Below are 26,992 nucleotides of genomic sequence, written 5' to 3'. Positions count from 1 at the left end.
TTATTATTTTAGTTAAAATCAAAAATTTCAAAAGAGCCTTTTAAAGCATTTGTAAATGTTTGCTGAAATTTCTTATGTAATTTTTTTTGTTACACTTAAGACAATAGTTGGTATATTAAATTTTAAACTGAAACTTTCGAGTTACAAAAATCTGCGGTCACTTTGGCTCTCACTTCTGTTGGCTTAAAAAAATATTTGGGAGGCGTTTTCAGAGTACTCTATTTTGTTTCCTACGTAATTCGACTGCCATTTGGCTATCATAATGCCTTTGTCGTGTGAACGACCAATGAGATTTAAGTTATCAGGCCACGCCTTTTGGACGAGTGAACACAGCCCGTTCGTGTGCTCATCAACGCGTAACGTTCGCTAATTTCAGATATGGTCGGACGCACTCCGTGTCGGTGGATATTGCGTGACACGTTCCGTGGTGTCTTTCATGCAGTGTGCGTGAGTGTAGTGAATATCTGTCCTTTGTGTGTGGTTCATGTGAAGGTGAAAGCGCGTATTTAAAATAAGGTGCTTTACAATCTTTCAAGTATCTATGGACTTTACCATTATAAAATGTGGACAATTATACTATAGAAAAGATCAAAGGCTGACTTTATACAAACAAATGTTGGAAAAGCTTATTGTTTTGATCAGTTTCAATGTATTTGTACACGTACAAATCCCTACGTATAATAATAACATATCATTCATTTTTTACACATTAACATTTCCTTTTGACTTTTTCAATGGTCTCCTCTCAATCGCTACAATGCCACTCGATTTTCACCTTTCCCACCCTCAATCCCACACACTTCAGTCCTATTCTAATATATGTGCAATACAGCATCTGAGCAAGTGTCCTCAACTGTGATGAATTGCCAGTGATTTTCCTTTGATCCTCAAACGGCGGGAATCGTTAATTAAGAAATTATCCCCGCTGCCCGGACGCACGTTCGAGGATTATGGGGTTGAATACTTCTCACTTGCCGCCTCAGACTGGCAACGGGTGCTGCGAGGATGTCTCAATAACGATATTTCCGCCCAGACACGCGATTTTGGTGCCACGTGTCACGATTTCACACTTGATTAGAGAACCACGGCCTTCGGATGACAATTGCATTACTGAGACATCCGCAAGGCGAAAGGATATTTCTAATTCAAGTATGAAACTGGACAAAGAATATACTAAATTCGAAATTATAAAAGCATTTGCACAAAATTTGAATTTATACCCGAAATATATTATACTTTAAGATATAAAAACATTAGAATCTTATTTTTTTCTTTTACTAACTATTTCATTCTAAAATGCTTTCCCACTTTAAAAGACATGGGCAATTTTTCTTTTCAAACCCGTACTGAACAAATTAAATCTTCGTCGCGCCTGTGAAAATTAACATTCACGTACATACGTGCTGAACTAAAGGGGTATTGTCAAGCTCTGCTATAAAGGGTTTTCAGAATTTACCGTAATAATTTTATGACTCCTGAAGTACAATTTTAGGGCTAAGTTTTCTACTTAGCGTGCGGAATATAAGCTTTTCTCTTAGCGATCTTAGAGCATTATATGTAGCGTGATTTGGAATGAAAATTTGTTTTCGGGGTTTACAAAAACACTTTGAAATTATAGTTTGTGAACATACGAATACATACTTGTCAAATTTACGTATAAAAGAAGGTATAAAAGACAAGATTAAAGACAAAATTAAAGACATGTAGATTGCAAGAAATACAAAAAAAAAAATAGAAACACGAGCTAAATTAGTTTTTCCGACGTGTTCACTATTTATTTACGTAGAAATATAGTAAATGAGGGTTTGTAATCATTAGCCAAGTGATATATGAATAGATAGAGAAGGAGATTAAATCACAGCGTTTAGCACATTCACTGTCCTCTTTGCGGCCATCGCCGTGTTAGTGTTGGCAACCAAATTCCAGCATAATACGGAGAGGAGCTCCTTCGTAAAAAAGATACATTTATGACTTTTAATTGTGTACGGCAACAGGAGCCACGAATGCTATGTTTATTTCATTTGATTTATTTATTACATTGAATTTACAGTAGTGCTTATTAAACAATTACATATATTCCAAAGCCTGTCGAGATGCATGTGGGTGTGTACTGCTTAAAGCGACCAATGTGTGATCGGTGTAATCAATGTATGCGAACCCTTCACTGCACAGCCGAATTAGGATCACAGCTTGGTCTTTGGCATTATATTTGCGACAATGTTACTTTTGCATTTCGCGTACGGAATTTCGCAAAACGGAAGATGTTTCATGTAATATTTTACACATTTCATATATTTACGCTGTACCTATACTTTATTCAACGTATAATAATAGATTATTACTGCTATTGATTTGGAAATTCATTTACACAAGAATGTTGTCACTACGAGTTAGGTTAGAAATAATTCATGCAACAATTTATTTAGCTACTGCTTCCTTGTCAAACACATTACCGCTAAAATGGAATAGAACAGAATGGGTTTTATTTTAGCACGCTGAAATAGTTTTCACCAATAAAAATTTGTCAAAGGAACAACACTAAAAAGTTACAATAACGATCTGTTAATATGAAAAGAATTTTCGTTCATGTGAGGGACTATCCTAAAGATCCAATTATTTTTCTTTGATTTTCTCTCCTTAAACACATAATGTGTTTGGGTTAAAATTAAATTACAAATAAAAGTAAAAGTAAATTACATTCCTATTTTTTATTTAATTCAATTGATAGACTATCATATGTGCAAATCCAGTAAGGCTAACACTCAAATATTCTGAAGCAAATTTTCAAGCAAACGATACGTATTAAAGTTCTTTAGGCTCAGTACACACATAGGCTAGGTTGAGGCAGTTCCTTATGGTTAAAACACAGCATTTTGCGGCGAACCATTGATCGGGTTGTCTTTTTCTTCAGCATGTGTATCGCGTATTTTCTGTTCTACTCGCACGACATACCTTACTGAGTGTAACTCCTTATATTTCCCTTGAGTAACACACACGTCTCGCGCCGATATTTTGAGCAAATTAAGCTAAAACTTGAATCAATAAGATTTCTGTTAAAACTGCGCGCCAAAAAATGAGTTGCATAGTGGAAAAGGGATAATGGTATAAGCAAAATGCTGTGTTTTCATCATTAAACATTAAAAACGAAGTGTGACTCACATTTTCACGCCCAAATCAACTTTGAAATGTAGTTTTTGCACTGTGGTCGTAATAAATACGTACTTTTAATCTAAAATCTTTGTATTATTCGACTCTATTCTAATCTGATCTGATCAGGCCATTCTTATTCACCCCAAAAGAATTTGAACGGTCAACAACTTTCCCTATGTCCTTAGTTGCTCTCGGGACATCACGGCCTACAATATTCGGCTGTTTCTTGTACCATCAATAGATATACCATTAAATTCTAATAGAGGGGAGTGCTTATTTCTTCTGTAAAATAATAAAATTTGCGGACATTTATTTTTAATAATAATAATAATAATATTTGTTTTACACTCGAGCCTTTGCAAATTGACTACAGTTAAGTCTTCGAGTGGCGGCTGCCGCCAAATAATTGTGTACGAACTGGATCTCCGCGATTATATTTCTGCCCACAGAAATGTGTAAGTTAGATGCATATATCTGGCTTTTCCTGTGACGAGAGCGGGTTCTACTATGGTTCGAGGGCTTCTTCTAGCTAAAGTTGAGTATGAGTCGTTCAACCGCATTCTATGTCTGTAAGCTAAATGCCTTCCCACGTCTAGCACACGACAGCATTGGATACATGAAAAGAATTTTTTTTTAATGATTACCAAAACCATTAAAACCCTTTATTTCTATTTTGTTGTTGTCTACTATTTTGTTAATTTCAATTACCGACATTTTTAGGCTGATTTCTGGTCTCTACTGGTGATAACTGGGTTTACCTACAGTCTGAGTAATTGTAAGAGTTATTATTGCTTAGACTATGTGGTTTATATCTCGATTAAATGAAAAACCTTTACATTCAAGTTAGAGACCGCACATGCCTAATATATGCCTGAAGGACACTAGATTGAACTGACTGCCAGAAAAAAAAATCATTTTTCGGCCATCATTTGAGTTTTCGGCTGAATAAAAATACAGTTTGAGATTACTTAAGTGTTATCCTTGACTCCGAACAAATGAACTAAGGCTTGTTTGCTTTTAAGATTCAGAAGAAAAACTGACTCTGCCTGCCTACATGGTAAAGTTTTCCTTGTATTTGTAATTTTCTCATAAATTTTCTGAAAGAACCCTTAATAAAGCGTTTCACCAATTCTTTTTTTAACACAGAACAACTGATCAAGATCAAAGACAATTTGATTTTGATTATGAAAAAAAAAATCTCGGTACTCATATAGACTTAGTGTAGTCCCGTAACCTATGATCGGCTTGCCAGAAGCCTTCTTATTGTGATGATAGATATGAATTGATCCACTAAAGTAGGCTAAAATGGGAAAAAATCGTGAATAGATTTTCCAACTTTGATGACTCAGAACACTTAAAATTAGCTATTGCTTTTAAGAGCAGCTTAGGAATACATTTTTAGAGAAAAGAATGATTACATTCAGATATTACTTATAGATCAGCAAATCCTAGTTTTACTAAATCTGTCAAAATTCAAACATAAATAGCCGAGAATAAGCGAAACTCTGAAAACATACCTCTCTTTTACTGGCTCTAGAAATACTTTTACTTAAAAAAGGCATAAACTATATCAAGTGTTTAATTCTGAGGTTACTTTTATACGTCAAAGCCTATTAGACTAACATGGAGCTAATAACAAAAATGTTGGCAATAAAAAACCCAGACAAACGATCAGTCACCAGGAATTACACAATGATGAGGGTATCGTCACGACAATGTCAAAACGTAGCGGCGGGAGGTTGGCAACTGAAAATTATTCTCTTATTTACTTTTTTTGTTTTTTAGCCTTATCGGATTGTTTGGCATTGTCACTGCCTAACTATCGTCTTACGATTGATGGATGAGTCTGTGTTGAGGTATTTCTTTTGTGTGTTAATTAGCAATTTTGGATTATGACCCAAACTGAACAGCTCTATTTTCCGCTATTTTTCTCCTTAGCGTTTTCCGAGTCCATTGCATACTTATAAAAAGCCGAACGATGCGTAAATTATAGGAAAGAAAATGTTAAAAAGTCACATGAGAGCGTTGATCGTTTTACAGGTGCGGTGGGTCCTGTCAACTCACTGCTGTGATGATGAATTTATGCCTTTGTTGGAATTAAAAACATACACTCACATAGACACCATCATCTTATTCAAGGGGAATGGGATATTTTGATATGACATGCAATGGAACAGACATTCTCTTTTCTTGGGACTAAATGGTATTAAGTTACAATCATCTCAGCACCCAAAATGTCTTGATGTGCATGGAAAAATTGCAACATCGACGCGTCCAACATATAATCTCTCCACTCTGTCGAGTCGGTCAATAGCAAAGGAAACTACTTGTCACTCAATCTCGTCGTGAGATTTTATCTCAGAACCACGGAAAAAAGTTTAATGATACTCCAAGGGGGAAAACAATGGGTGTTTAACCCATAATCGATATATGTATATTATTTCAAATTGACAAATACGAAATATATAATACCAATCACCATATTAAGTGCAGTTAGGCCTGAAATTGTTCTTGAAAGAAAAAAAATCTGATTCCAATATTTTGTTGCATTTAAGTTGTCGATGAAACAAAATTCTTTTGCTGAATAGTTGGTAAGCAAAACGTGAATCGTCATGAACCATATTCACCATACATATATAAACAAAAACTTTACCTACAAGTGTAGATTAGAATGTACATTTTAAAATGTGACAAAAATTGTCCATGTCCTCTAAAGTGAAAAGTTTCAAGTGTTGATTAAATTATTGAGTCAATAATAGGAACTGGTTTTAGATAAGTTAAAAAAAATTTCTAATTATGCCCATAATTTATTATTATATTTTAAACGCGATATAACTTTTCTAACTTGTATTGTTTTTGATTATTTAGAAAATTCATGAATATACTCAATTCAATTTATAAATGGCAAAATTGTGGGCCAACCCTCTTACAAATTAACCAAAAGTAAAGGAAAAACCAGAAAAAGGCAAGCTAAGACCGACAAATTAATGAAAGAATATCACAGAGAACAACAAATGTGAAGAGAAAAGCAGAGAAAGGAAGATTTTACAGAGTGAGATAAACTTGATAAAGCCTAAGGAGAATGATCAGCCTGAAAGAACCTCTTGATGCCCCACAGCCTCGCGTGCCTCGCGAGACTGTGGGAGCTGTGTTTACACAGTTGCTCAATTTATAATTTTGTATAATAGAATAAGAAAGGTATTTTTTCATACTAATTTATTTATTGAATTTCTTGTACAATATCAGGGTTCTTGTCTTGGTTCTCATAAACCATATGGAGTTTATGACCTCATGGAATTTTCGTGGAGAGCTACTATTAAAGTAATTGAATTATAATTGGAGAAGAAACCTATGTATATTAGGTGATAAAAATTAAGTGACAAACAAACTTGCTTTATTCACATCTCTACACGGGCATTGTGAAAATACAAGTGTTTTTGAACCTCAATGTGAGTTTACGGCATAGAAAAACTGTTTAACGAGTGCTAAGATATTGTGTCAAACTGATCGGGACCGGCCTACACCATTCTGCCCGCGATGGGGCTGAAACCTTTTGGAAGATGCCGCACAAAGGTAAAATATCACATTCAACTATTCTGCGTGATTTTAACTCCCTTCGCCATAGCGTAGATAATCACATAAAATTCTCTGTGCGTTGAATTTTTCGTCGAGAGAGAGAGAGTGAGAGAAAGGGTGTGTTCAGAGACCAAATTGAGTGGTAGATTTTGATTAACATCACGCTGAGAGTTTCTAAATCGTTTTACCCGAGGGATAAATTTTCACGAGATTTTCCACGGAGCCGAAGAAATGCTGTTAATGTGTTAAAATGCTTTTTAAAGGGCGTTTGGAATGAAGCGAGGCACGCCAAATATTTTTCAATATACACTCCAAAAACGTCTCGTGTGATTGATTGCTTCACCATCTCGAGAATCACTTGATTCTTTCATCACAGCCTCTCAAATAGTCAATTCAAAATCTCCCTCATATTGTGTTGTGGGGAAGGGATATTTGTCACCATTTCAGCTATAACTATTGCAACATTCGAAAACTCCAAATTTCTTCTACTCTCAATTACCATGGATCTATACATATCGAAATTGCAGATTTAACATGAAATTGAATAAAAACGAATCTGACACAGTTCGAGTTTTAATGTTAAAAATGAGATATAGTGAAATTTTCGGCCAAGAAGTATCTACAGGGGTGTTTTTTTTAACGGAAAAAGCAGGCCCAATGAGCTTCACTCAATCGTAAATTTCAGAGATTTTATTTTCTCCTTTCTCAGGTGCTGCATAACAATTACAAGTGTAAAATCACCCAAACGGTGTGATAGAGTGAAGATCATTGGCTTTTTTGCGTTTAAAACCCCCTGAGCATGTTTTGAAGCATTTTTTAATTTGACTTTGTCTTCCATTGGAATGTGACTTTATAATGTTAATTATTAGTACTTTCGAACACACTCGACTTAGCGTAACGCTTTTTCCTCATCCTCTTTCTGGACTCCGCACCTGAGGCTCTTTACTAATAGCACTTGAAGTTTTAACATCACTCTCTTGGTTAAGACCAAGTAAAGTCTTGGTTTCTCTTAATTCTTGACTTTTAAAAACCGTTAAATTTTGGGAAAGATTACTAGAATTTGATTCATTAGCACAAAGTACAGCTGAAGCTATGTATATTTAAAAATCCTTAATTTGAATGTGCAAATATTATTTATTTACTGTGTGTTACTTTCTGAGATCCTACTAGCAATTTTTGAATCCTTAACACCCACATGCACCAAACATTTTCTTTTCTTTCGGATTCTACAGTTTTTACCCTCTGTGGTAGTTGTAATTTTTGTAAATGTTGGTATTATTTCCTTGCAAAAACGAACGTTGTTGAATTCTCATTTACAAATGACTCTGAAAGCAATAGCTAGCTGCGAAACAGAAAATAAACTTTCCTATATTGTCCCCTCAAAGTTGTGACGAGGGTTGTGAGTTGAGAGTGAAAGGATTCTGTGTGTAACAAAGTGACAGGACAATAAATAACAAAATATCGTCATTTATGTCATTAATATGTTGCCAAAATACAATAGAGTGTCAAAGTGTATCGTTTGAAAAAGCAAGCCATACATCGTGGCAATGTTTATTTTTCCGCGACAATAAAAAGGGTTTCACAATTGACACTTTCACCCTCTTCGAACAGGAATAGTCTATCTCTTTCCCTCTACTCCCAGTGATAGCCTAATTTTGCAGCACATTCGACATAGATGATGTGCTTCTTAAGCACGCGCACTCCTGCTGAAAAAACTATATTTTCCACTTCACAGCCAATTAATAATATCAATCACCCATGATATAATTGCACCCTCTTTTCTTTCAGTCCATTGTCACTTACACTCACCCAACTCTCAGTTCATTGTCCATTACATATTCACCCCTACGAAAAGCAGCTTAACAAAACCTCCGAGACATTCATTAATTGAATTGCGTGACGCAATCTTAAGGGACATGATCGCTAAGATTGGTGATCACAAATTAATTGACACACAAGATCAATTTGTATGTCATGCATCTCACTTGAATCGGCCAAGAACAACAGAATGAATGAAAAAGTGTGTGAATTGAAGCTTAAGGAATCTACCCAGTCTTCTTGGCGGTCCTGCTGTGAAATTGAAACTATTGTTCATGCAGCGGGGGTCGGTCGACACTTGAGAACAAAAAAGAATTATAATTGATCCGATTGATATCTAATGAGAGAATTGGATTAAGGAGCAAATGCTGGAGTGGACGATTTTGCGTTAACCTTCTCTTTTGATTTTTCCATCGTGAATTTACTAACGAATAGCTATTCATTGTATTGAGAGCACTCTGAGTGTGTGCATTGTTGTGTGGTGAAATAGTGCGCAGAAGTATTAGCAATTATGGTTATAAAAATAAGAACTAAGATTTGGGAATTGACACATGTGCTGAACAAAAGAAAAATTCATTGCACATATAAAACACGTAAAAAACAGAGATATGAAGGTGTAAACTTTGACGCCAATGTTACCGATATTTAATATCATACCGTTTAGGCCCCGTAATCGGGGGCATGTTCAGTAGTCTCAGTCAAAACATACTAAAGGAAATACATAAGATTTGGCACTTTGCTTTTTTTCATTTGATTATTTTCGTAAAAAACACTTAGATTTTCTCAATGGCACACCTGCGTTTGGTCACTTTTGACTTCATATATCTGTCTCTCAAGGATTTATCACATATGGGCATTTGTTTCCACTGTAATCGAAGAGACTTTGTGACGAAAATAATACAATAATTGTGATATCAAAAAAAGATTTGGGAAAAGCTTTTCAGTGTGCTAACGCAGTTAATATGCAATTCGTTGGCTGTCAGTTGGTTTTGCAATTGTTTAGATACGCCTGTGTACCATTTCAAGATTTACGCCTCTGATGTTGGTAACCATGTTTCACTCTCTCATCTGGGATCTCGTGATACCTTGTTTCTCTCTCGGCGAGAAGTGATTTGGCCAGTGTTCGTAGGTTACGAGGAATGATATTTCAATATACATGAAATCCGCGAGCCTGTGGTGGCGATTCGAAAATGCTTTTAGCATAGGCCATCGTAATTACTCTTTGTCACATATAACGTATGTTCTCTTATTTGTTTACTCATAACTCGAAGCAGAGGACTGTACATACATCACTGCCGATACAGTATATAATAAAATTTTTGTTTGGCCCCGGTGATCTCAAAGCGATTTCTAGTGGTTATTTCATATATGAATTGAATAGCTCCCGACTGGTTCTTGAATCCAAGCAGAAACTGAACACCAGATCTAACTGGTCTGAGTTCCTGGGTATAGGAATATAGAAGACATGAAAGAGGGGATACGGTGATAAAAGGAGGTGCCAGCTTGCTCATCAAATAGAAAGACTCTTACGTGATCTTTTTTCGACAATTTGCGTAGAAAATACAATTTCTTTCTTGACTAGAATTTTCAATCCAAAACGTTAAATGCATGTGACCTGGAAAAAAACGGGGGTGCCATATAATAAATTAATATAGTATATTATTCCATGAATTTTATGTTTCGAGTTTAAAATTATTGTTATATACTCTTCTTTAACTCCAGAGCATCTAATGAGCCATCACGGGCATGCTGCGTCCGTATCGCAGAGCGCCCTTTTTGGCTGCTCCACCGCCGGTCATTCAGGCATCAACCAACTTGGCGGAGTATATGTAAATGGACGTCCGCTGCCCGACTCTACACGACAGAAGATCGTGGAATTAGCACACTCTGGCGCTCGCCCTTGTGACATTTCACGCATTCTTCAGGTGAGCAACGGATGTGTTAGCAAGATTTTGGGTCGCTACTACGAAACAGGCAGCATTAAGCCGCGTGCCATTGGTGGATCAAAGCCGCGTGTGGCTACAACACCCGTAGTCCAGAAGATATCCGATTATAAGCGCGAATGCCCCAGCATCTTCGCCTGGGAGATCCGGGACAGGCTGCTTTCCGAAGCGGTGTGCAATAGCGACAACATACCAAGTGTAAGTAATAGTTAATTATTTGTTTGTGTTCTTTACAGATAAGAAAGGATAAGAAATAAAAAATGTGGCATATACAGATTCGAAGCAGAACTCAAGTTAACAAAATTTGTAATTATGTCTAAAACATGTATTTCAATCGCAATGGCTTATGTTCTACAGATAATATCTCGGGGTTTTTATCTGATAAAAATAAGGTGTTAAAAAATATTATTAAAAGGCTTTTCAGAAAGCCTAACCAAACTAAAAAGCTAGAACTGGTTAGGACGACTGACAATAGAAGGCACATTATGGCTAAAATCTGTACATTACTTCTTGACACTTACACAATTCATATCAAAAATCCTGAACACTTCGCAGAAATGTCATAACAGACAACTGTGTAAGTAAGTCAATTAATGTGGGAAAATCAGTAAAATTCCGATAAATATACTGTTAATTTTGGTGTTTTCGCCCTGGAAATCAATTCTAAACGAAATAAACACATAACTTTTTACCTGAGGTCTTTGGACATTTGGAGCTATTTCCAGTCACACAAGGAATGGTAAAAAAGTGTTATATTGGTTAACCACAGTCCTGAGTCACACAAAAACAAATACTATCTGTGATGCAAAGACGCTAAAATACACAGAACGTATAGGTTTAAAACAAAATTACGTTCTAACGGACTTAGCACACATGAACTTTGGATTGTACTAAAGTGCGATGGAATTTGCTTTGACAGTGCTCGAACGGGAATTGGTAGATTTTGGTTGTCAAAAGTGACGCCAAATTTTCTCTCCTGTTTTCCTGTCGTTACTCTTCTTCACGTCAGATATTCAGTTTGAAAAAAGGAGAATGGCATAAAAGGAGACAAAAAAATACTGCAGAAAAGTTTCCCGTAAAATATAATGTTTTTTTTAAATGATTTTTATACTAATTAGTGATGAGTTTCATACAATCGGTTTTTTTGTAACATACCTACGTTAAAATTTTGAATTTTTTCGAAAGAAATGTCTTCTAGTACCGATTTTGTTACTTAGACCAATGTTCTCAGATAAAAGACAATATATACTAAAATCATCTTTAATGAACTGAAAAATCTTGCGCTGTGACTAGAAGAACACGCTCGATCTGTACAACAACAAAAAAATTATTTTAGAAAAACAATTTCTTTTTTACAACAACAATAAAACTGTTATACAGTGAGGAAGGTCTGTGGAATTATAAATATGAGACTTTTTTTTAAGTATAGTAGTAACCTTTTCAGCAGTTTTTTTTACAAAGTGTGTCCCATGCTGCCGTTTTTGTTGAAACCCTAAACAGCTCTTTTCCGTGGGTTTAATAGAAGCGGCTGATGGAGAAATTAATTCTAATCCCCTATCTCGAATTGAGTAAATCCCAGGGTTTTGAGAGAACGGCTGCTGAAGCCACGAAGAATAGTATAGAGAAAACCGCTAGGGCGCAGACATGCACGTTAAAAAAGATATAGTCAAACACCCCGATATAGCGCAAGACTTTGTGCAGTAGAAAAATTACAATCAAAACCCCAGAATAGAGTCCACAAACAATAATGGAGTCATCGATGTGGAAGGATGAGTTGAAAATTCCCTCTTTTTTCTACTTGCCGCTCTTCCCTCAACTCGAGGATATATTTGCCAAAGCGGAGGTACACAGAACAACAAAATACCATATCGTCTTTTATAGCGTTAATTTACACAGTCAGGGTCATGAAAAGTAGCATAACCGGAGCTTTCTGATATTCAATGTTAGAGGTTCTGTAACTGATTATAAACTATCAGAGCTGCATATTCTATTCCTTGATATTATATTAACATATTGTTTACATTACATGACGCATTCTCATTATATTTCTTAAATTTTTTTCATAGCAAAAAATTTGATTTGAGTCTACTTAATATTTCTTTCTTATTGTGTTATTCTGTTATTCTTTCTTACATTAACTTCAATTCGTAATTATGTAAGTGAGGATGGACGGCCCTAGGTTTTGTTTTGAGATTTATTAGATGTGCAGTTTGAATTTCACACAAATTTTTTCGATCTTGGTCAAACGGGGATTGCGCGATTTTGGTTGTCAAAAGTGGCGCCAAATTTTCCCTCCTCTTTCTCTGTCGTTTAACCTTTTCTTCACTTCATACTTTATTCTTGGAATATTGGGGACCAATTTGTTACATTGCTGTCAAAATTTGTGCTGAAAAATTTGTTTCTCTAATTTTATTCACAATTCGCGCCACAGTGGCGCGAATTTACTCTTGCTATTTTGTAAAATTTTAACCTTTTTCAGTAGGCCAAATTTAGTTTTTAGAAACGCATTTCAGTTCGAATTTTCGAGTGAGAGCTCGAACTGAGCTTTATTGTGAAAAAAAAATAGTTTTATTACTAATTAAAAGTATTAACCCCTTGAACTACAGATCGTAAATCTTACTTTTGAAATGTAAACTAAATAGTTTCTTCGTCAAAATCGAGAGAGAAATAGCTCTGTGTGCGAATGTTAAAAAAAAATTGTGAATCACATGAAAGTTCTGAATATTTCGGACTATGTAGATATTATTGGGGTTCAGGCACAAAACATCTTTTGATTGTATAAGTATTTCGATATTTTTTGTCAAAATTTTCGTAATATCTGAGTATTGCTTAATTCTAATGACTAATTTTTGAATACTCACAAATTCATATATATAATATATATATAATATATATTATATATATATATATATATATATTATAATATATATATATATATATATATTAATTCATGTACATTCAATATGATGCCCTTATTCATGAAGAACCGTCTAAATATTTACAAAACAAGGAGATGCTGTTGAGGGTCCCCTTAACATGGCCGAGTCTCTTTGTCGGTTCATCCTCCCTGACATTTCTGGCCAATTGGGCGCCGCCGGGGGGTAAATGATAGAGGATGGGGCTGGACTGAGGGAATGCGTATGCGCAGTCAGTGGCATCCCCGTGAAACAGAAGTGAAAATGTGAGAAAATGGAAGAGCGCAAATTTGGGGTGAGTCGTTTTTTATAAATTGGAAAGAACGGAGGTGGGTGACTAAATTGTATTGGATAATCACATCGATTTTTTTGCCAGAAAATGGAGTTAAATGGTAGTACACAAGTTTTGAGAGAAGGGTTGGAAATTTAAATTCTGAATTTATTGAAATAAATTAGTTTTTAGCATGTTCTCTTATATTATTCAATTTAACCACTTCCATCTATATTGCATATCAAATTTATCTATATAACCTTATGACTTACGCATCTCAATTGAGTTTTCTGGGTTAACTATAATATTATCATTAATATTTCGTATATAATTAACTGAAATCTATTACATTGACACCTACCACATATAAGACGCAAGTGCCGGCTGCCGCCGGCATTCATGATAGCCAAAAAAAGCAGGAAAAAATTTGTCATCACTCGAGGTCCTATCGGTGCAGAAATCGTATAGCAAAGGACTGGAGTGTATTTTGAAAATAAATAAATCTCACATCACTAATCGAACCTCATATTTAAAACTTTACATCATATATCTATTGTAAACTAAAATTTTGCTCTGTCAAACATGAACGATTTTCCTATCTCGAGTATTACTTGCTTAGTTTATTTGAATAGTTGACTTACTTGTACTTAGACTAGTTCCTAATATTGGAGATGCATTCTCACTTGATTTGAGTTGTATAAGAAGATGCAAAGAAATTAAATTAAATGTTAAGACAACAAAACTTATGGATCGATTCAATATGCTCGAGAATCCTTGGCGGTATTCTGAAAAAAAAAACTTTACAATACCTTCAAATTTTTAGCGCGATTCCAGATGAAGAAAATTGAGGACTTCTGGAACTATGACCAGGATTAATTTTATAAGCAGATCGTGAAGTTCTTTTGTCAAACTATATTGAAAAAAAATTAGGAATCGTTCCTACTGAAAACAGTTTAGAACTAAAGGCAATAGTTCAATTAGTGGATTCAAATGCGTCTTGGCCCAATACCATAAATTTCAATGACTTATAACAGCACAAATAGAGTTGCCAATGTGGCGACATGCGAATATAATTGAAGTATCAAATTTCCATCTTCACCCAAAATATTGCAGATTTCCAGCAGCAATTTTGAGAACAATGTAAATGAATTTTCTTCCCAGACCTTTTTATGCTCTCCTTTATCATAGTTTTACAAACTAGTGTGGAAAATACTTTTCAGAGAAGAGAATGTGTGAAGTTAAAAAGGATTAAAACAACAGGGGAAAAAGAGAGAAAATTTGGTGCTAATTTTGACAAGTGGAATCTATAGTTACTCGTTGTAATACTATCTCTTCGAGTTTGTGTAGTGAGAGAAGTCCATATGTGATAAGTCTCTAATACTGCTGCGAGCTTGTAACCAAAGAAATGGAGTTAATCTTTGGTGGCCGCCCGCTAAAATTAAAATTGTACCGTGTGCAGGTTAATGTTCTCCGCCTGGGTATGGGAAAGTAGATCTACAAATATGTTTTCAGTGTTATCTCTAGCATATTGTATATTGATAATATCAGAGAGGCTAACTCTGTCGAAAAAGGGGGGTGATTTTTCAGGGGGGTTTTGGCAGCCGCCGCCCATTCGTCTCAAATAGACTCGTAGCGTCTAAACAGTAAGAGACATACAGTTTTAAACAAGGGTTCAAGGCGTGAGGTGCAGGAGATCAAAGTATTGCCAAATCCAACCCGTATCCTGCCTTTCGCTATTTTAAAAAGCGAAAAAAATCATTCATTTACCCAAACGGTATGACATGAATCGAGCCCTAATTTTAGAATGCTATTGGATTTTTCCAATCAACCGACACTTAAGGATTAAGGTCCTTCTTAGTTATCCAACTCAGATTTCAAAAATTAAAGTGACAATAATTCCGGTTTGAGTTATAAGACCAAAACAATTTTACTTACTTTGAAAAGGTCCCGAAAAGAGATCTCACTCATTTATTGCCTAATAATTAGGCAATTTATAGGCACAACAATGTTCGTACACATTATGAAGAAGACTTGACTTAAATTTCATGTACGAAACAACACTGTGATACAATAAAATTAGTCTGTTCACTGCACTAGACATTGGCTAGATTTGCTGTAGTGCCACATTTTCTTCATCATTTTTTACCAGAATTTCTAGAAAAAAAGTTTCCTCTCGCATTTGCTTATGTGTATAAAACGTCTTATGGATTTATCCCATATGCTTCTTTACTCAATTTTATTTTACAAAAACTGCGGTGAATTACTCACTTTACCATACTGACAGAAATGGCTACATGTAGCCTATATGAAAAGAATATATTGCCAATTTTGTTTTACTCTGAGACTAAATTAGCTTCAAAGTCAGAGACAATGAAATTTAACCATATTTTAACACTAAGAAGAAAATAGTTAAAATCAACAATTTAAAGACGAATTTGCTCATCTTTTGTCCTAATTTATCCCAAAAATTGTGGCAAGAAAGAAAATATCAGGCATTTTGTATCGATAAGTTCACTAACTTGCCAACATTTTAACGGTACTGCAATAACTTCTTGAGGCTATAACATTCCGAATCGTTCGTATAAAGGACATATTATTTAAATTCTGAAGTCTAATTTATTAACATAAAAGTTTAATGTAATATTTGGCAATTTGTTTGAGTGGTTTGTCTTGAATTTATACAATATCTGATACCATAATAAAATTACCTGAAATAACGGAAAAAATTCTCAAATGAAAAACTGATGTAATACTGGCGACATTTTTCAAAAACATTAAAATAGATAAGAATAAAAATCTAAGGTACACATGAAACTTTTTCTCGTATTCAAAATAAGTCAAATTCTGAGGTGTATAACAAAATTGGAAATTCAGAAATTTTTCTCTTGTAATGGCTGATGTTCTATAATATTTTGCAGGTTTCATCTATTAATCGTGTTCTGCGGAATCTAGCATCACAAAAGGAACAGCAAGTTCAACAGCAGAGTGAGACGGTATACGATAAGCTGAGAATGTTCAACGGGCAGTCTAGTGGCTGGGCGTGGTATCCCGGCGGGGCCAGCGGACCACACCTCTCATTGCCGCCTGCTAATCCAGCCGCCGCGGCGGCAGTGGCTAATCTGTCAGTCGCTGTGAGTGGAGCAACGGGTCTGGCGCGTGAAGAACTACACAAGCGAGGTAAATTTTATTTATTACTATTCTAACACGAGTAAGTAAGTAAAAATGCTCTTACAAATAAAACTGGTTTAGCAATAAATTGAAATGACGTCTTTTAAATTTTTTTATTGCGTAAAAACTTTAAATAAATACAAATGACACATAAAATACCTTAAGATATTATAATGACTTAAATTTTTGGAAAAGAATTCTCATGAGAAAGTACTGGATTGTACAGATTCTGAAAAATTATGCTCTTGATTAATATATCGCAAAATACTTTGTATATTTATAAAAGTAACAGCACTTGTGCCCTTTCAAGTAGTGTTGACTGAACTATCGCCTCATGTACAATTTGAAGAAGAATAACAATGTATCTAACGGACTTAGCACACATGAACTTTGGATTGCACTAAAGTGCAATGGAATTTGCTTTGACAGTGCTCGAACGGGAATTGGTAGATTTTGGTTGTCAAAAGTGACGCCAAATTTTCTCTCATATTTTCCTCTCGTTACTCAAAAATTCTTCACCCTGAAAACTATTTTTCACGCTAGATTGTAAAACTATAAGGGAGGAGAGCACAAGAGGTCCGGGAGGAAAATCAATTTACATTGTACACAAAATAGCTTTCTTTCAGTTGATTTAAATTAAAGAGATAGACGTAATTGCTCATTTATTATTGATATAAAAAAATTTGAAGTGAATGTCAGTCAACCTGTAAGCCGTCTCTGATAGTCTCGGTTGCAAGTTGACAGCCTACTAAAGTCACTACACTAACCAACAAGTATGATGACAGATCTTAAGCAAGCGATTTAAAAATGTGCTCTAACATGTGATACTACAAATATAAATACACATATAACTTTTGGCGAAGTCTAGAACAAAATATAATGAACAAAACCGAATTTAGGAAGTTTGGAGTTTTCGGTGGAACCATTGACGAGTGGGCAACAGTGATAAATATCTATTTATGTGGTGGTTTTTACGTGAACATAAGACAATTGATTTGCGAGGCATGTGTCTTTGATGGCAAGTAAATCGGATCACAATCAAATTTATGCTCAACCACAAAAGCGCGCCTGATATGTTGTCAATTGAATTTAGTCGTTTGCAAAGGCAGCCCTCTGCAATTGAATGGAGACACAAAATACAATTTGCTAGAACAGAGATTCAGACATACTGAGATCCAGTAGATTGCCCGCAGGGATATACATATGTTGAGTGATGCAGAGAATAGCCATCACCTTTTAAGGAACAACTTTATAGTCACGCGGGCTGTACGATTAATCGATTTTCATCATGTACCTTTTCATGTTCAACAACGCCCGCCAACGCCCTTCAGGGGCGACTCTCGCCACTTGGGGCGTTGCTATGCGGCCACATGGCTGATCACTTGCCTGCCTTGAGATGCAGGTGGTTCTGCACCACCCCTTACCCATCATCGGTCGGCGTTCTCCCAGGAAAGAACGCAATAATTGTCTCTTTCCACATGAATGATCAGGCACATGTATTTGATGTGTGCCTCTCGCGGAGAGCGGGAAATCTGTCGTCTCCTCACCCACATTTCATTTCTCAGGGCGTTCAACACAGAACCATGAGGGAGCGATTTTCCGCATCCATTCACCCGAAAATCCCATAGCTTGGCCGAATGATACGAAAGGGGGTGATTTCGTCTGCCATTAATGAATTCAATGGATCGCAGTTTGAGGGCAGGAAGCGACGTTCGAGATGCGTTATTCTGCACCGGAAATTGCTGCATCGGCCCAGCGAAAATGATACATCCGGATACGACATTGTCACATCTCTAATGACCTCACGGCACATAACAACGTGCGATGATTTATCAGGGGCTAATGTCGCACATTAATCAAAATATATTATCATAAAGATATTAAAAAGAAAATAATACTTTCGCAAATTCAAAACCGGCTTTAAATAATGCCATATCTGATATACATACATATCTACTGCTTCTTGATATTTACTCTAACAGAAATTTTTAAAAATATATTTTCCCCTTATGAAATGGACAATTGGATCAATTTCCAGTGAAACACAGACATGTCAAACTTTAAATATGTAAAAATTCAGAATCTTTGAACTACCAATTCGAACGTTCCCGGGTTCGAGACCGGGCTAGACAAGTTTCATTTTTTCAGCCACTGTCTTGTCTAGTGGTGAGAGAGATAAGGCAATAGGTGTAGTTCGTAAAAATTTAACATCCAAAGTGAATAAGGAACAACAGATCTTGTTTTTCTCGTTCAAACAGTGTTTTTGATTTTTAAGCGATCCCAAAATGTGTAAGAACTTTCTGCGTAGTCACGAGATAGCAATTTAGCAGGATAAACTATTTGTGTGATGTGTATCTGTTGTCTATGTATAAAATAGATCTGGGTCCGATATAGTCAACACCGACTACAGATCTATTATGGTAGGGGGGAAGTAAAAAAAGCAATGTGTAAGAAAAGAAAATTTGTGAAATTTGCGATAATTATTACAACTCAAGTGCATAATTTGCTAAAATGAATTTACTGTAAACATCATTAATGTTCATGCTTGAAAACTAAAGCCACAATGGCAGATTTATCCGTCTTTGGAAGTTATTTTGCAACTTCCGATCTGTCACTCTGCTTTCAACACATTCAGTAAAACAACCTTTGGAGGTAGTGTTAAAATTACACATTTGAATGTGTGCTTTAGCAGTACAAAGTGATTTAACACATGTGGGCCAGAATAGCAAATAACACAAGTGGTGAATTTTCTTACACAATCGCCATTAAAAGTCTTACATGTGTAACTCAGAATAGCGCAAGGCGTGTATTGAACCAATATAACACTTTTTTTTACATTTTTGTGTGAATGAGAATTGCTCCAAATGTTTAGTATACCATTCTCTACTAAAAGTATTACATCGAGTAAATAAAAATTTCCAAGTTATTTTATCAAGGAAAATATCAATATATGGTAAAAGCTACATTTATCGTCTTCCTGTTTGCTGTGCTGTTGGCATATTTCCTCTGTTGATTTCCAAAAGAGTCTTTAAACTTCTGTGGAAATATTTCCCGTATCCAAGAAGAAAGAATATACAGAACTGAAGCATTCATTATACATGATTTCGTAGAATATATTATAGTTTATCGTTTTAATCCTTTTTAACTTCACACATTCTTTTCTCTGAAAAGTATTTTCCACACTAGTTTGTAAAACTATGATAAAGGAGAGCATAAAAAGGTCTGGGAAGAAAATTCATTTACATTGTTCTCAAAATTGCTGCTGGAAATCTGCAATATTTTGGGTGAAGATGGAAATTTGATACTTCAATTATATTCGCATGTCGCCACATTGGCAACTCTATTTGTGCTGTTATAAGTCATTGAAATTTATGGTATTGGGCCAAGACGCATTTGAATCCACTAATTGAACTATTGCCTTTAGTTCTAAACTGTTTTCAGAATAAAACAAAGCTTGAAAATGTATCTCCAATCGAATATATAATTTCTTTTATTGCGATTACTATATTCAGCGTTCTCTAGAGTCTGAAAAAAAATTCCATACATCAAGTTAACCCATTTTATCTACACCAAAATTTTTTTTAATGAGAAATATAAGTTGAACCGAGTTATAGAAACCTTTTTCCGAATTATATGGTGAAAACACACAAATTTTCCTTTCCTATTTTACAGTGGAATAATTTTTCTTAGTCACGCGTTCCGTGTTCTTTTTTACTTTAGCATTTTCATCGCGTTTACTCCAATAGACTCTAAAAAGGAAAAGGAAGACTCGAGTGAAAACCAGAAAAAATAAAAAGAAGGAAAAACACGAAAAGCATAGTCAAGAAGGAGATAAAATATATTCCGCCAGAAAATTCTGAAAAGAAGATTGTTGTGATTTTGGAGCGAAAGCGCGACGGCGTGTGGAAGGGAACGCTAAGAATTCAATTTAGTTTGCTATAATGTGATATGTCAGTAATGGTTGTTCTGTGTTTTTTTTTGTTCAAATTGTCTGATCTTTGAATATTAAATAGGACAAGTACGTAATTAGTGTGAAAAGGGATGCTTCAAGGAATATTATTATATTTTAACCAATAAAAAATAATTCTCTCCGTTATTTCTTAGTATGTTTCTCAGAATTTCTCATAGGATTCTAAGATATTTTACATTAATATATCAAAATGCCACACAAAATTTTCGAATACGATGAAGTTCCTGGGGATCTTCTGTGTTCTAGATTTAAATTGGGTCTCTGCAATACAAAACAATGAAGTAGAATACAAATATTGGGGATGTCCGCTGTAACTGATTGAAAAAGCATAATTATTTTTCCTAAAAAAAAATTAATAGTAATAAAGTTTTAACAAGCAAAAAAATTAGGGAAATGTTCAAGAAAGCCTTAACACTACAGAAGAATTGACGTTTTTATTACAGAATAATTTCTTAAAGATAATAATGAAAAGGCATTTTTTGCAACTTTGTGCCTTTGCAGATTTATTTGCTAGTGATATATCGCACACAAATTCTCACGAATCAACGTCAGATGGAGCATCGGATCATAATTCATCTGGTGATGAGGATTCACAAATGCGATTACGCCTCAAACGAAAATTACAACGAAATCGCACATCATTTACAAATGAGCAAATAGATAGTCTCGAGAAAGGTATGTGAAAAGATATAATTGGCTAGATTTCATATTAAATCGACAATAAAATCATTTTTAGAATTTGAAAGGACACATTATCCAGACGTCTTTGCGCGTGAAAGATTAGCGGAGAAGATCGGATTGCCAGAGGCTAGAATACAGGTATGAGCTGAATTGTGAAAATATCGTGACATATGTCCAAGTATTATCAATTACGACAATTGCCTAAATTTACACAATTGCACGCTTGCTCCCCTCGTGCACATGTACTTTGTGTCAATATTTTGCCTATAGTTTGTAGACGGAATTACGATTGAAGTTGAATTGAGATGTTGTTATATATTGTTACACACATACAAATAAACAAAAAGAGGAAAATTATCGTCACCGTTTTTGTTCCTCGGGCAGATAATTCTCGACAGTATGAAAAGGAGCTTCAGAAGGAAATTTCTGAATCCAAAAAAGGTACATTTTTTGTCAGGAAATATATCCTGACTCTGAATTTCAGCTGAATTTCCGCGCATGCATAATAAATATATGTATAAGTATATACATAAATTTGTATAATAATCAAATAGAATCTTATAATGATATTTTTATATACTTCCAAATGCAGAAAACATTTAATCTCAAACTGGTGCATTGATATATTCACAGATCGTAAGGTAAATCTGATCATCAGTCTGTGTTGATCAACGTGGAAACAGCATTATACTCTATAAACTCCCTTGCGTGTCGCGTAAATTTTCCAGCTATTCTTGCCTTTATGCGCCGATATATATATATATATATATAAATTTTTTCTAAATCTCCTGGAAAATGAATTCCCCAATTTCATTAATGCTTTTAATCACAATCTTGCATTGCAGTTTTACGAATTCATATTTCTGACACTTTTTTCAAAATATTATGGAAACTAAATTGCATTTTCGACCCTGTGAGACGAGATTAGTTCATATCAGACCCCTATTTTTTCCGTTCTAAAGAGGAAATTGCTGGGAACTCGGATGATAACTTCCCTCACTTCAACGCAAATATAAGCAAGCGGGAAACGTCCTTATGTTGTTGAGATCCAATTCACGCCAGAATCCGTGGTATGACTTTATATAGGACAATTTTAGCTGGCTCTTGAACGCCCATGTATTTTATGACTTAGGTGAATCTTGAGGAATATCAAGGCTCATGTTGTATTACATCGAGTAATTTTTTAGACCAAGATAAGATGCATCTCACATATTTAAATACAGCCACAAATGGTTTACCTATGAGCAGTTGAAATTAATTGCAATTTCCAAGTCAGTTATTTGCATATCTTACTTAATTTCAGGTATGGTTTTCTAACAGACGCGCCAAGTGGCGTCGTGAAGAGAAACTGAGAACACAACGGCGATCAAGTCAACTTTGCGATAGCGTACCTAGCGCCCCACCTACCACCGCCGCCACTGATACGCATACCGCTCCGCCGCCAACCAACGGGGCCTCAACCCCTGGCGCTAGTCCACCGTTATCGACAGCCACATCTCGTCTATCCCTGAATTCAGGCTTCAATTCCATGTACGCCACGATACCTCAACCTATTGCCACTATAAGCGAGACATACAGGTTAGCATTGGTTGGAAAAGTGATTTAAAAGGGTTTCGAAGAAAATTGGGGTAAATTATCAGGAGTAAAGTTTAACTTGCTTCAATCCATGACAAACCCGAAAAATGGGGGAAACAATCATCCCGCAATCGTATTTTTAATTTGTATTAGTTTATGTTTATTAATTCGCCCATAAGTATAAAGTTATAGTCAATTTCGGCGGAAATTTTGCAATAAAAGCCTTAAATCTGAGTCCAAGGCATCTAAATAACTAAAAGTCTGAATTCGTTACAGATGGCTAATGTTGAGCGAATTTGGAGTCTTGAGTCTCCAAATTAACTAGAAACTCGATTCAAAATCAATTGATGCATATTGCCTCGAAGCCATCGCGTTCACAAAAATTCTCGATCTCACAACGTAGTTTATTTGATTTATTAGTTAATTTGTTTTCTTTGAATGGACAAAATGCCCTACATTTTTCTCAAGTTCTTTATTGTTTGTAAGAAATTTCGGGTTTTCTTTCTCAGATCTTAAATTATGTGATTGATTGTTTTGTTGAATATGGTCTCTTCCTGATTACAACTCTTGATTACATTCGCTGCATTGATTTAGGACTCGCAGAGTTTCCAATTAAGTCCTCTTCTCGGCTGTTGGTATCTTGTTTTTATCGTGACTTGTGCTCACTCCTTGTCTGTCCAGTATTTCAATATTATTTTTTTATTTTTTGAAGTGGATGTGCAAGGCATCGTGTTTCCAGTTCCTTGTCACACCCGCTTCGACCAAAAGCGCTTATCACACTATGTTAAAGTGTCGGTAAGTTCTGCCCAATGTCGACACCTATCGATACGAAATGTGTGCAGTTTTCGTTTTTGCCCAAAATTTTAGAGTCGATATAAATTATTTTACGTCTAAATGCGGTTGAAAACAGGAACTTGCTCATTTTGTATCGATAAGTGTGCGTATTGAGAAATACTTGGTGGGATAACTCCTTAAGGGCTTGATATGAGTGAAAGAAATCACGTTTTACATATGGACAATGAATATGGGTCGTGTGTGCTCCATTCACCAACTGTAATGCCGTCCCGGCAAACTAAACCCCGTGGTTAGGGCACTAGCGCGGAAAATTTCATGAATAACAATTCAATTTGCTGAGACGGCGTCACACTGGATAGAATTCACCGACACTAGTAGTGAATGAGCTTCCACTCGTATTATTATTAATTTTTCAAGTATACCTGTAACATTATTTTATTTACTCTTGTGCATTCGCCTAAAAATCCTCATCCAGTCTGGTGATGCAATGATTTGCGTTGTGGGGCAACAACTTAGAGGCATTGGTATCAAGATCTGACCAAAAGATGACGTTTTATAACAGTTATGCCCCATAGTTAACAGAAATACTATATAAAATTCCATTGATTGCTGACTTTTTTTTTACTTTATTCTATATTATATTAAATGTAATATTTGGAAGGTTTATCTTTTGAAAACACATATGTAATATCATGTATCAAAATATGTTTTGTCTATTAAAATTCACTGAAGTGATAGACCGTTCTGTTTATGGCTAAAAATACCTGCACTACTACTATTTTTTACTGTAGAAAACAAAAAAAAGGAATTTTGTTGAAACGGGTATGTTTGATACAATATTTTTCAACTATTCCAGTTCAATGACTACGTCATCTTGCCTACAGCAGAGAGACTATCCTTATATATTTCATGATCCTTTGTCGCTGAGTGCTACCTATGCCACCCATCCACGGACGCCATGTAATCCTGCTACAGCACATCAGCAACCAACGTCACAGCACGCGTCATATGCCAGCAGCGCTACGGCGCCAACGAGTACAGGTACAGTAATTTTGAAATATAATTCTTGTACTTCAATTAAGACCTAATATTAAATCAGCAAAGAATATTGTTAGAAAATTCAGGCAATATTTTAAATTCAATCCAAATATTTCAAAAGTGATTTTAAACTGGGATATTCAAAACTTGAATACAAATAACAAATAAAATCCAAAAAATATTCAAATTATCATCGAAAATATCATCTGGTAGAGCAAAGCATCATTCATCGTCCTCTATTTTCACGGTGTAACAGTTACAATGCGTTTTACGCTAGGTTTTACGACTAAAAACTGTAAATGTAATGTCATCGTAATTTTGCAACCCATAAATTATTCAGAAAATTGATATAATAGTATAAAACTGTCACAACTACATCGAACCATTTTTAAGCAGAAGAGATAAAATTCGCGCGAGAGCTACGGCTTACGACTTCTTATAGAACAATTTTTGCTAACTCCTAAACGTTCCTTTTTTTCTTTTTTGAAATAGGAAGATTTTCTGTGTTTCGTACGAACAGAGTATTCTCTTTAGTGGAATCGAGTCACAAATAAAGAAGAAAATTGACGCAAGAAGAGATAAACAACGAATGCAAAGAATGGAGTTACCGAGTAAATTAATGTTAAAATCGCTATTAAAGAATCATTGGGCAAAGGAAAGCGTGAAATATTTTTCACTTCGTCCATCTGCTCTGTTTTTTTTCTTTCTTGTAAGAGCTGGGGAAGATATGTAGATTATACAACCCGCGAAAGAGCTTTTCCATCGTTTTGCTGTAGAGGCTGGTCATCAAAATTGAGACGTCGGTGGACGTAAATTACGCTCACAAAATCTTTTTCTACTTATGAGCCAGTAAATATACATGTTCTATTCCATAAAAGAAATTGGATGCAAGTAACATAAAGAGAATATTGAAACGATGGTTCCCGAGACGATAAAACCAACTTCGATGAGCTCCTAAATATTATAGTCACGGCGAATAGTGAAGAGAAATTAGGATTGTTGAAGACCAACCTTCCGCGATCAGTATGATTTGAACTATACTTAGAAGCTGCAATCCGTTATCGATGAAGAAACTCAGAAACACTACGCACGGAAAATAAGGAAATTATCGCACTGCGTTTACTATCAATATACCTGAGCACAGATTTTCAAAACCGTATTTACAGCCATGAAATGTCCCACTGAAATTTACCTTAATGCCGTAACAACTGGAAACACTGATTATAAATATTGATTATATTATAGTGTTTACAAAATTAACGGATTGATTAACTGGGACTAAACATATTGAAATTGATATTTTTTTCATATTTGCACAAACTGAAATCGTATTAAATTTTTGCATCTATTGCTAGCGTAGTAGTGAATCAAGCCTTCAGAACAAAACGACAAAAAATTTATTTAATTAGTTAGATGTTTCTCTTACAACGATATTGTATCCTCAATTAGGATCGAAATTGATCATAATCAGACGGTGCTGCGATGGAGAAAAAAACTCGCTTCAACCGATGCTGTGTAGCGAGTAAATTGCTTGATTCACCGAATTGACTAATTATGATAATATTCCAGACATAAGCTGTCCTGATTTGTATTATGCTTAATGAATAGTAATCTTTTTACAGGTGTAATTTCGGCTGGTGTGTCAGTACCAGTACAAATACCCGCCCATAGTACTGATATAAGCGCCAGCTACTGGCCTCGTCTTCAGTGATTACAGACTGATTCCCGCCAAAAACTATATGTCACCCATTGTACAAGCAATAAAGCAAGCGCAACATCACAATTATATTGAGAAAAAAAGGCCCATACATGAAGATTTTAATGAGATAAGAGAAAAACAATATTAAATAAGATGATAAACAAGAATGTATGTGTAGTTTGTGAATAAATATGATGAAGCATTTTTCAATGAAGCTAGCTTGGGAGAAAGTTTGGTGCGTCTTTCAACATTCCGCACCACCTGAACCAGCTTTTTCATCTGTGACCGAACATGCGGCCCGGGAGAGTGAACTGAATGACGGTCAGTGGCGCACGGAGCTATTTCTCGGTCGCGACTCGGTGGTGTTGGTATAAAAGATAGCCACATCTCGGC

General features: G+C 35.3%; 1 protein-coding gene across 1 annotated transcript; it reads left to right on the top strand.

Annotated features, from left to right (window-relative positions):
- Positions 1-168: 168 nt before the first annotated feature.
- LOC132257085 (paired box protein Pax-6) lies at positions 169-26,881 on the top strand. The gene is made up of 9 exons (XM_059753812.1): positions 169-516; positions 6,397-6,723; positions 10,267-10,685; positions 16,592-16,850; positions 21,313-21,486; positions 21,548-21,630; positions 22,796-23,070; positions 24,719-24,903; positions 26,523-26,881. The coding sequence occupies exons 2-9, from the start codon at positions 6,711-6,713 to the stop codon at positions 26,609-26,611; spliced, it is 1,497 nt and encodes a 498-aa protein (XP_059609795.1). The 5' UTR covers positions 169-516; positions 6,397-6,710; the 3' UTR covers positions 26,612-26,881.
- The last annotated feature ends 111 nt before the right edge of the window (positions 26,882-26,992 follow it).

The sequence above is a fragment of the Phlebotomus argentipes genome, unplaced genomic scaffold (genome assembly GCF_947086385.1).
Source record: "Phlebotomus argentipes unplaced genomic scaffold, Phlebotomus argentipes genome assembly contig_75, whole genome shotgun sequence".
NCBI classification, from domain to species: Eukaryota; Metazoa; Arthropoda; class Insecta; order Diptera; family Psychodidae; genus Phlebotomus; species Phlebotomus argentipes.
This window is presented reverse-complemented; position numbering and strand designations above follow the sequence as displayed.

Coding starts and splice junctions, on each gene's coding strand:
- LOC132257085 (XM_059753812.1), top strand. Junction 21,631..22,795: donor TGCCAGAGGCTAGAATACAG/GTATGAGCTGAA, acceptor ACTTAATTTCAG/GTATGGTTTTCTAACAGACG. Junction 24,904..26,522: donor TACGGCGCCAACGAGTACAG/GTACAGTAATTT, acceptor ATCTTTTTACAG/GTGTAATTTCGGCTGGTGTG.